An 11,333-nucleotide genomic window follows, 5' to 3' on the forward strand; every position below is an offset into this window, starting at 1 on the left:
GTAAATCGGTCACACCGAATTTTATTTATATTATGAAAAGATTAGTATTAAAAAAAATTAATTTTAGAGATTCTTGAAATTCGATTTTTAAATAAAATTATCTCCCGAATTAAAATATCATCTTTAAGCACCAATATCTAGTAAATTACTTTATATTTTAGAATATCACGTTCATAAATTAAATATTTATATATTCCAACTTACATAAATTAATAAATAAATTAATGAGTAGAATGTTTAACAGATAAAAACTTCTCATCAAAAATACTGGCAAGTCGAATAATAAAAACAATTAAGGAATATAAATTTAATTGGTTTTTCCAAATTTTTTATCCAGACTTTTCGTTAATAATTCTGGCCACTGCTGAATCAGTTAATCAAATCTCCTATGAAAGCCCCCGAAAAGAGAATATGACACAGCTCTGTCTGACTCATGGGGCTAGCCCCATTCAGAAAGAGAGAGAGAGAGAGAGAGAGAGACAGCGAGAGAGTGCAGATAAAGAGAGACTGTCATATCCCAAGTCATTATAATCACTGTTTAGATATAAAATTGTATTTAATAAGTGGGTCGGGGTATCCATATCTAGGCCTACTTAACCCTAAGCTTTGTGGGAGTATTTTCAGGGGCTTGTCCCTAATGCAAAAATTTGTTTCGAGATTATATGCTAAATGCCGTGGGAGTTTAGCTCCATCATCAAATATGTCAGATATTTAGTCTTTTAATTGAATTTCTGTTTGAAGCGTGTCTCTGAAACATTGACTAATTCAAGTTCAGTGGAACTGTGCGAGCGATTACAACCACAAACAATGCTCAATGAAGCCAACTCCAGAGCTGAGGCGATAACTTGTTTTTTATTTCGTTTCTCCTTCTCAAAGTGTCCACTGAGCTAACTTTTAGTTTCATTTCGGGCTTCGAACAAGACGGTTGTGTGTTGACGATTTCAGTTAAGGTGAATATTATATCTAAAATAAGAAATATATATAAGTATATCAAGTTTTTAAGTTAAACTGTGACACATTTGGCCAACTAAACCTAACCGAAACCCTTTGCCAAGCTTTGCTTTTAATTGGAAAACAACTGTGTCACTTGTTTGTCATTTCATCAACTGACACAAAAAAAAAATGCGAAAAACTTGTTAAGCCAAATGTATTTGAGACACAGTGATTCAGGCCATAAAACAAAGTGGTTAAGATCGTAAATAAAAGACATACAAACTACAGTACACATTCACATCATAGGAATTCGACGGGCTGACAGGTCCGAAAAAAATTGTTTATTTAAATACCTAATGGTCAATGTTAATTGTGATTACGGTGTTAATGAGTATTAGGTTAATGATAATTATAACGTTGCTGACGATGACGAGCCAAAGAACGGCTTGTGTAAGTTTCAATTCAAGAGATGAGGTCAAGTGACTGAATTGAAAGACTGCGACCGAAACGGCTTGATGAGATTGTTGATTGAGGGTCATCTACGTATATTGAATATGTGAAATGTAAAAAACCAAAAAATTAATGTGGAACATGTAAACGGAAAGAGGAGGCCTAACTATAACTTAAAAAATTACTCATACGCCCTCTAGCACCTTTCATTAAATTTTAAGTAGCTTCGTTTGAATGAAATATTAAAATATTAGAACATCATTTCCATTTAAAGTTAAGATTTTTAGACATAAATGTTTCAATATTCTCCTAAAAGTCCGATCCCTTTTTAAGTTTTTCAAGTATTTGAACTTTTGATTTCACCTACTATGCAGACATGTTTTGATCTAGTTGGTTAGATAACCAAGTATAAAAGAGCCACGCTTAGGTAGTGTTTATTTTTCTTTGGTTTTTGTTGTTTTTGGGGCTTGGCAACGGAACAAGTTTTTAGCGGCTTTTATATAAGAATTTGTTGGCCAAAACACAGACAACGAAGGCTACACTACTTTCAAATTACTGAATATATAAGAATGACAGAGGCAGTAAGAGAGGAAATATGATGTTAATTTGAATCGTTCTTGTTTATGTTTTAGCCATGTTATCGACTAGTTTTGTTGGCTTAATCCTGCTGGTGGCGTCAACCCTGGCAAAGGACAATCTGCAATTGGCCTATGAATGGCGTGAAATAGACTTTAAATATCCCAATGCCGAGCAGCGTTGGTCAGCCATCGAGAAGGGAGCATTCAAACCGGCTAATGTTCTACCATTTGGCATGGAAATCTATCGTCATCGTTTGTTTCTAACATTGCCCAGATGGCGTGATGGTGTGCCAGCCACATTGGCCTACCTTGATCTTAATGGTGAGTACATAAAATGAGTTGCATTTGAATTTAATTGCTGATTGTGTGTTCGGTCTTCAGTTGCAATTGCACAAAGAATTGCTCTGTAAAAATCTCTCACAGACAATTTGCATTGTCTGGATTGCAGGCAGGTAGAATTTATGGCTAGATTTGATCAGCACTTGGGCTCATTTTATGGCCAACAGTCTAAACAATTCAAATAACTTCCTGGCCTGTCTCGGCCCACACTTCCCCTTGGCTTCATTAACACAAGTTGAGTGTGACCATTATGGGAGCCGATTGAAAAGTTCAAATTCAAACTAATCTACATATGGCATAAACCTTTGATATACCCTCTACAAGAGACCATGAAATTGGATTATCAATTAAATTAAATTTAATTTGACTTTTTTAAATATTTTTTCAATTTCTGATAGATTGTTATTTGAATTGATTTATGCCAGCTTTAACACTTATATGTATATATCATTCCTTACTCTCCTATTTCTGTATAGGGTATAGGACTACAATAACACGATATTCATGTCTATATGTATAAGTTTTTATACAATCGTTTCTTTTTTAGTTTGTTGCTTGAAAAGTATTTTTAGATTCTAATTAGTGAGAGGTGCGTTTTCTTTTTGTCGGCCTGGCGAAATATGTTTATCAAATAGCCAATACTATATATAAAAATATATCATGGCAATATATTTGATTTCTCCATACAACTACAAATTCTAAAAAACATTTCTTTTAAACATTTTGGTTTTATAAAACAAATTATGTTTAAATTAGTTAAATAAATTTATAAAATCCAAATACATTTTAATAGATTGGCAAATGCTTTTGAAAGTATTTTAAATATTTTGAAGATGATGTATTCTAATTAAAAAGGATAGTGGAAATTGACTATTCAAAATTGATTATAAACATTGATTATAAAACTCTATACTTGGACTTAGACTTAGACTTCAGTCTCAATCTTCTTTTGAGTATAAGAACGAAGTACAAAAACTCCTTTTCTTCCTTTCAAAGCAGAAGAAAAATCTTTCACTTATGTATCAAATAAAAGAACATTTTGAGAAATCAAATTGAATGTTGCAGGCTCTAAGAGATTCAGAACTTTTAGTCCGAAAACTTTATACTTGAATGCCATTTTTCACTGTGCACATTTGGACTAATTGTTCATGCTACTTAAATATATACTCCATATAGAGTTCAATTTACAAACATTTACATTCAAACTCAGGTACCTGGCACAGTTGTTTGGCTAATTGAGCTCCGTTTATGGGGAAACATTCAATTAACCAGTCTTGAACAAGGTGTCAATATGGCGTATGTATGATGACTCAGACATAGTCACTCAAATTTTCATTTGTCATTTGATTTGTTTGTTGCTAATTAACATCTTTTCGAATATTTCCAGATAACTCGACAAATATGCCCGCCCTGACACCCTTTCCCAGCTGGGAGGCACACAGCCTTTTGGAACCAGAACCAGAGCTGGTGTCACCTTTTCGCATTCGTGCCGATCGCTGTGGACGACTTTGGGTATTGGACTCACGAATTGCAGGCGTTCTAGAGCAATCCAAGTTGTATGGAACTGCACAATTGTTGGTCTACGACTTGCATAATGATAATCTCTTGCGTCGTCAAATTCTGCCGGATTCGCAGGTGAAACAGGGTTCTTTCTTTGCCAATTTGGCTGTCGAGGATGCTGACTGTGAAAATACCTATGCCTATGCTGGAGATTTGGGTAGTCCCGGTCTCGTAGTTTACTCATGGCGTCAGCATGAATCATGGCGAGTGCATCATCATTACTTCCATCCCGATCCCATGGCAGGAAACTTTAGCATCAATGGCATTGAATTCCAATGGGATGATGGTCTCTATGGTCTGGCTCTTTCGAAAGCGGAACCCAATGGCTTCTCCACCCTCTACTTCCATCCATTGTGCTCTACCATGGAATTTTCGGTGAATACTTCTGTGCTGAGGAATAAAACGTTGGCCACATCCATGGATATTTATAGAGAATTTAAAGTCCTCGGATCTCGTGGTGTCAATACTCAAGCGGGAGCTGAGTTCTTAGATCAAGAGTCTGGCGTATTATTCTATAGTTTACCCAATCTGAATGAAGTGGCTTGCTGGAAGACCTCAAATACGGAATATAATCATAATGCCCAAAGCCGTGTCTTTGTCAGCAATGACAAGTTGATATTCCCCAGTGATATTAAAGTTGATCAGGAACAGCGTCTCTGGGTCCTATCAAATCAATTGCAGAGCTATATCTATGATGAACTCTATCCAGGTTCCATTAACTTCCGCATCTTTAAGGCATCTGTCGAAGAAGCTATAGCCGATACAGGTTGTTCGAGTACAAGAAAAATTATACCAGATATTATTAATCGTCTGGATGATATTCTAAATACAAAGACAACTTCAGGTGCAGCAGCAGAAACAATAAGTTCACTATTGATTCTATTAGTCTTAAGTTTTGTATTATAAATCGTATTTTCTTTTTTTGATTAAATTGTAAATATTTAGAATTTGTATAATATTCAGCCAAGCCAGCTTGGTCTTATCTTTGGTTAATATTTCGGTAGGTCTTTGATCTCGGTCTTATAAACGGTGGCTATATCAATGGTCTCATCGCTAGCCTGTGATTGGTCATCCACTGAGGTTGGATCCTCGCGTTTGCGTTTCTCGTATTGGATTTGCATGCGCTTGATGAAGCCGCCACAGAAAAACAAAGTCATCTAATGAAGAATAAGCAATCAATTAATTAACTTTTCTTGAATGAAAAGATTTGGAAACTTACATGCTCGAGTATGCCAATTAAACCCAATACAGATATACCCAATAGAAATCCTAAAGATCCACCTATATCGGCTATAAACTGTGTAGTATCATATGAAACACGTTCCTCGATCATCTGCTAAAACAAATGGGGATTACAAATATTTTTTCAATAAAATTTGCTCCGTTTCATTCATACCGAAATCAATTTTGTCGTATAGTATATATATATTAAGCTGCGTGGTTCAGGCTGCGTAAAAGTTTTCCGATTTTGTATATAAGTCGTATATATGCGACTTCGGCAAGGCTGCAAGCAATCACAATCGAAATCGTCTTCACTTTCGTAAACACTTAAATAAGAAAATAAAACAAAGCATTTGAAAACTATCATTAGAGGGCTTAAGCTTAAAAAATACTTGGCATACTTTTAGGAGCCATTGACCCAAGATGAATTTTATAAATTTCAAATTGTGAGAGGAAAGTGTTATATAGAAATATTAGACAGATTACACAAAAAAATTACTATTAATTATCCACATTCCTTCTACATTTTTTTTTATTATATTTTTTTTTTTCTGCTCTCTTAAATTTAACTAGTCAACTGCTAAATATAAGTACTTATATTAATACCAAGGTTAAAGTTTTTAAAAATTCCAATTCTTACGCTTTGTAGTCCGATATAAGTTTTCGCATTGAAGTGGAGTCATTGCAGGGTTGATGTACTATCTCGTTCATCCAGGGACCCGTACAATTAGTTTCATCTGCCAAATCCTGCCAAATGCAAATTTCACCACACTAAAAGGCAGAAAAGGTTTTTAAAATAAAAACTTTTTTTTTGAGTAAAAAAACTTACTTTCAAATCACTATAGTTCTCGTCATCGGAACAAGGATCATCTTTAGTTTCAACATTAGAAAAATATTGACTTTGCAATTTAATCTCAATTTCTTCATTGACATTGACAAAAACATATTCCACTCGACCGGAGCCCTTCATGTTAATCTCTAAACGTAATATTTATCAAAGAATTATGAAAAAGTTTTGTCAGTCTTTCTTATACTCACCTGTGAAATTTTCACGTTTGTCATGTATAAAAACATGCCAACCTGCTCCGGTACTTGTATCCGCATTACTTGTGGACGTTGTCGAAGGGGTGTGATCCAAAGTCAGTGAATAACCCACGGCTCTGGAAACCCTTTTCATCAGTTTCTTGGGTCGAACAGTGTAACAACGACCCGAATAGAAGTGTAGACTGCTATCGATTTCTAGATCTAATGAAATGAATAGATGAGATGAAAAGTTGGTATACGAAAATGGTGAACAGTGACCCGGAAAATTGTGCCCTTTTGCCCAATTTTTCTTTTCATTGCAAAACTTTTACGTATTTTCGGGCTCTCTTTTTCATTTACTTAACCTGTTATAGGTCTTCTTTTTTTGTTAACTTTACTCACTATCAGAACTGCCATCCAACCCAGGCGAATAAAAAGTTTCCTTTTCACTGTAGGTGCCATTCTCGAAGAATTCATCTAGTGGGATTTCGCCAAAAGGAAAATCCATCCAGCAGGTGGCATATTTCGGATGTGGGCAATAGTTTTGAGAGAGATTCTAAAAGAAACAATTGTCTCAAAATATTCACTTCTTCGAATGACTTTCAAAAAAACCTACAGTTAAAACATCCTCTCGATATGGTGGTTCACGACATATTGTTATAGCTGGCATTTCAATGGTTTCATTTAAATTATAATACGAATGCGTTGATATCGGAGGATCACATAATTTTGCAAAACATTCGTATAACTGAACAATCACCACAATGCAGCAAACAAATAGAACCAGGTAACGTATTAATTTGGCAGGATCGCGTAGCAGCCAGGCCTTTAGATCTGTCCAATAACCCATATTGTTGTTTTGCCCGTTCGTCGAGTAAAAGTGAAACTCAAGTGAATGTCATTGCCTTGCTGTCATGGACATTTTGCAATATCGTTGGGGACAACCTGCAAAAATTCTCACAGCCGGTCAAGATAAATACTGTTAATATTGATTTATGCCCCATGGTGGATGCGATAAAGTTCCCCCCAAATCGGCGAGGCACGTTTATTATTAGTGTGTACACGTATCTATGTATTGTTCAGGCTTTTGGATTTGTTGTTCTTGTTTGTGGTACTGAAAGGTTTAACCGTAACATTACCAAAACATGTTGTTTATAATTGTTTATGGGCGAGCGAGCAGAAGATACAGAGACAAAACAAAACCAAAAAAAAAAAAAAAAAAAAAAAAACAAAAAACAAAAAATGGGACAAAGTTATTCATCTGATATCTGCAGCTCAAATCACCGCACATTTTTGGTAGGCATTTTATGGTTTTATGTGTTTATTTTAGTAATGTTTCTGCATGTGCAAAAAGTGTGGCAAATTCCACTAATTCGTCAACTTAAATGCACAAAGTAATAAAGAATTGTTTATGCTCTTTCGTTTATATAGAATTAAGTGACAGAGACAATTGTCTTCTTTAGATTTGTGGGCTTCAAATACGAAGAACGTCATTAATATTTATCAGAGGATTTTTTTATTATATATATTTTTAAAGCTGTTTATTCTTAAAATTTGAGCCTTGGCGAAGTTTTGTCAACACTTTCTTTCATCGAAGATGGTGCCTATCAGGACTCAAAACTTGATTTTGGGAACCTAAATTCAATAAAAATTTTAAAAACTTTCACTTATTCAATAAATTTTTTTATATAATTTATTTGTTAAGCAATAATTTTATGACAATATTTTCTAAATACATGAATGCTTAAAAGTTAAAATATATATAACAGGCAGAGAAAGAATTTGCGATCACATGAAGGATTCGTCTTATTGTCCAGCATAAACAACCGAGGCATTCAAAGCCTCAAAAAAAAAAAAAAAAAAATGTCCTTGAATATAAAGAAACAAAACAATTCCCTTGGTTACCGCAAGTATTATATTATTTCCAAAACTTAGTGGTTCTAAACACAATTCAAATATGTATCAATAAATCACATAATTGGTAAAAGTTTTGCCGGACTAAGCCTCCAGGTCCTGTGGTAATCAAAAAAAGCAAAAATCTTAGGTTTAGTCATGGTAAAAATAAGAATATCATTTTCCATGGTTTTTTTTCTACATTTTTTATTTTTTTTATGATCAATCTGTGTCAAAGGTAATAATAAAAAAGGGGGTGGAATCACCTGTCCGTCTCTGGTTTAAATGGCAGGTGAAGTGGGTGACGTAAAAGATGGAAAATGAATGAAAATTGGTCAAAAACGATTCGCTAAAAAATGTTGTAACAGATTGTTAAGTTAAAACAATATTTAAAAAAATTTTTTTTTTTATAATTTAAAACATGAATTCGTGTTTCTCGTTTTTTTTTGACTTCTAACCGATTTCAAAAAATTCTATTTTAGTTAAATCGAAATTTATTTTTTTTTTAAATTCCTATTCGGTTGCAATTTTTTTAGCAAATTTGATCAATTTACAGTGCTTGATATATTAATGCAGATAAAAAGACATTATACTAACTATAAAATAAAGATAAGAATTATTTAAATACTCAAAAAATAGAGCTCTTATTGTCTCTTAAAAAGAGAGCTTCAAAAAAATCGCGACAGCATGACATATCGCTTTCGAAAATCTGTTAAAATTTGGTTAAGTTAGAGATTCGCAAGTTTAGGAGTTGAATTAAATTTTAGTCAATTCGACTGTTTTTCTTAGACTGTATTTGGCTAAATTAATGAATTACGAATTAACCATTCAGTGATCTAAAATCTTTTGAGAGCGCTGTGAAAAAGGGGGCCTCTAAAGGCGGGGGTCCGTAGCAAACCTGCAATATGGCTAATGCGGCACTGGAGATGATAAATGTATGTTGGTTTGGTATCCATCCAAATATTCTCTACTTGTCATTAGAAACCTAATATTTAATTTCAATATACATATATCAAACTGATTCCTGAAACTCTTATCTCTTCCGAGACAATCTGGTTATAGTTTGCTTTCATGATAGTTTTTTCTCTTTCTCTTTTCGCTTACATAAAATCTTGTACAAGTTATAACACCTTTAGCTGTCGGCTGTCTTCACTTGACCTTACAGACATTTAAACAATATCTATATATACTACATATACATATAGATATATACATATGTAGGTACAAAAAAGAACACCTAGATAAATGGATTATACTATTCTGTATGTATTATAATGAGAAGAAGCTTTTATTTTCAACGAAAACAAAAACAAATCCAGCAGTAAAATAGAAGCATTCCTTAGATGTGACGTTCAAATCAGAGCAGAACCGAATAGAATAGAGAAACATCAGTCGAAAATCGTGCTATATATCTAATGATTTCTATATACCAAATACATACTAAGAAGCAGAAGCAGAGTTGAGTTCAGATAGAGCGTGAGAGAGACAGAGAAGGAGAATAAAAAAAACTAATAAACAAAAAGAAACTTTGCCACCTAAAAATAGACAAATTGAAACATTTGAAAACAACCAACAACACACACAACGTGCTGACGAACACGAGCAAAGAAAATGAAAAGTTTTCTTTTCTCATATATGTATATATATATATATATATTTTTTTTTTTTCAAATAGTATAGCATGATTTCCCCTCGACTAGTTTAGTATATGTTGACCACGGACCACACGGCGTATGCGTTCATAGGACGCAACATTTTGCCTGTATCTGTGTATGTGTATGTGTTTGTGTGTGTATGTGTATCTAGTAAATTTTTAGCTATCCATCTCCCTCTCTTTATCTTTCTATCACCTTCTCTCGATTACTATCTCTTTCTTGACTTGTCTGTCTCTGTCTTAATGTGAAGGAAACAAAGACACAAAAACTGCAGAGCTAAATGAAAATTTTCTTTTGGTTTTCATTGGTTTTTGTTATTTTGTCGTGTTGAACTTCTTTGCAACTGAATAGCTTTTGTTTTAAATTTAGAATATCAGCGCCGCTGGCTATATTAAACGCAAATGTTGGTCTTAGATATTTGTATTTGTAGTGTATATTGTATAGGTATTCAAAAGTTAGTATATAGGGGAGCAGATTTTCTTGTTGGAAATCGCTCTGATCATTTTTACCTAGTCAATGCTTAGGCTTTGACTAGGCTATGACCCATAATTTTCTTTATTGATTTTCTCATTTTTAGTTTCCTTTTTTTTTTTTTTGTTTTTCTTGTTTGTTTGTTGTTGGTTTGAATGTATGTATAATGTATTTTCACTTGATTCAGAAGGAGTAGATATGAGAAATGTTTTAAAAATATATTTAGCTTGTAGCTCATAAATTTTTTAATTTTGTTTTTATTTTTTTATTTTTACAATTTTCTATATCTGTCTTTATTTCTACTTTGTGTACTGAGTCATATCATGGCTTTTCATTAGATTTTCCAATTTAAATACTCTAGCCAAATGGTCAATTTGTTTTTAATGTTTGCAATGATTATAGCTAAATATTTTACTATATATATATATTTTTTAAATTTTAGCTTGAGTTAGAATATTGGTCAATTTACTGTTAGTTTTCTCACAATCTGGACCTATTTTAGTTAGAAATTTTATTTGTTATTTATCTTATTATTGATAATGTGGAAGCTTTAACTTCCTTTTTTATCTATGTACTTATTAAATTTAAAAACCCATCTTAAAGTTCCAAACGTAGAAATGTCCTTAAAGCTTAATTGACAATAATCATAATACGATATAGCTATATTATGATATTTAAGGAACCTCACAGAGCTGGGCATCTTTAATCAGATATTTATAGTCTAATTTTGATTGTTATAAACTTAAAAAACTTCAGGTAAATCAAGCAATTTTTAGTTTTCGTTTGAAAAGTTTAATCAGAGACTCAAATGCTTTTGTCAAATTCGAACTTTTATCAATTGTCAGTACTCTCATTTCGCTAGAAAGAGTATAAAAACTTCGGTATTTACCTTTGCCGTTGATTTCGCTTATGATTAATCAATGCCTTTTACAGTGTGGCAAAAGCAGGGTATGGAGGCATCCCACAGCAGAGCGGGGGCTAGGTGGCAGTGTGGAAACATTTTCATTTCTTATTTTCACTCATCATTAATAATAGTCTCGACATTATATAGACTTTGATTATGATTTCATTGCATTTTTCTACTGGCTGCTGGCCGCTGCACTTTTTCACCGTCTGCAGTCAATTTAGATCGCTGACAAAATGCTCAACGAAAATAATTTCATTCGCATAATTTCTTCTTGATTTTTGTTTGTGTTCTTGCAGCACTTTT

At 33.2% G+C, this 11,333-nt stretch overlaps 2 protein-coding genes across 2 annotated transcripts; one reads left to right on the forward strand and one right to left on the reverse strand.

The window, feature by feature from the left end:
* Positions 1–922: 922 nt before the first annotated feature.
* yellow-b (L-dopachrome tautomerase yellow-b) lies at positions 923–4,791 on the forward strand. The gene is made up of 3 exons (XM_068284963.1): positions 923–950; positions 2,016–2,282; positions 3,688–4,791. The coding sequence occupies exons 2-3, from the start codon at positions 2,018–2,020 to the stop codon at positions 4,764–4,766; spliced, it is 1,344 nt and encodes a 447-aa protein (XP_068141064.1). The 5' UTR covers positions 923–950; positions 2,016–2,017; the 3' UTR covers positions 4,767–4,791.
* Positions 4,792–4,849: 58 nt separating this feature from the next.
* ppk17 (pickpocket 17) lies at positions 4,850–6,954 on the reverse strand. Its single transcript, XM_068284838.1, has 8 exons — positions 6,721–6,954; positions 6,507–6,660; positions 6,120–6,326; positions 5,911–6,059; positions 5,722–5,852; positions 5,257–5,407; positions 5,080–5,193; positions 4,850–5,017 (listed from the first exon to the last, which is right to left on the reverse strand). The coding sequence occupies exons 1-8, from the start codon at positions 6,952–6,954 to the stop codon at positions 4,850–4,852; spliced, it is 1,308 nt and encodes a 435-aa protein (XP_068140939.1).
* Between the last annotated feature and the right edge of the window lie 4,379 nt (positions 6,955–11,333).

Source organism: Drosophila tropicalis, unplaced genomic scaffold (genome assembly GCF_018151085.1).
Source record: "Drosophila tropicalis isolate 14030-0801.00 unplaced genomic scaffold, ASM1815108v1 contig_393, whole genome shotgun sequence".
NCBI classification, from domain to species: domain Eukaryota; kingdom Metazoa; phylum Arthropoda; class Insecta; order Diptera; family Drosophilidae; genus Drosophila; species Drosophila tropicalis.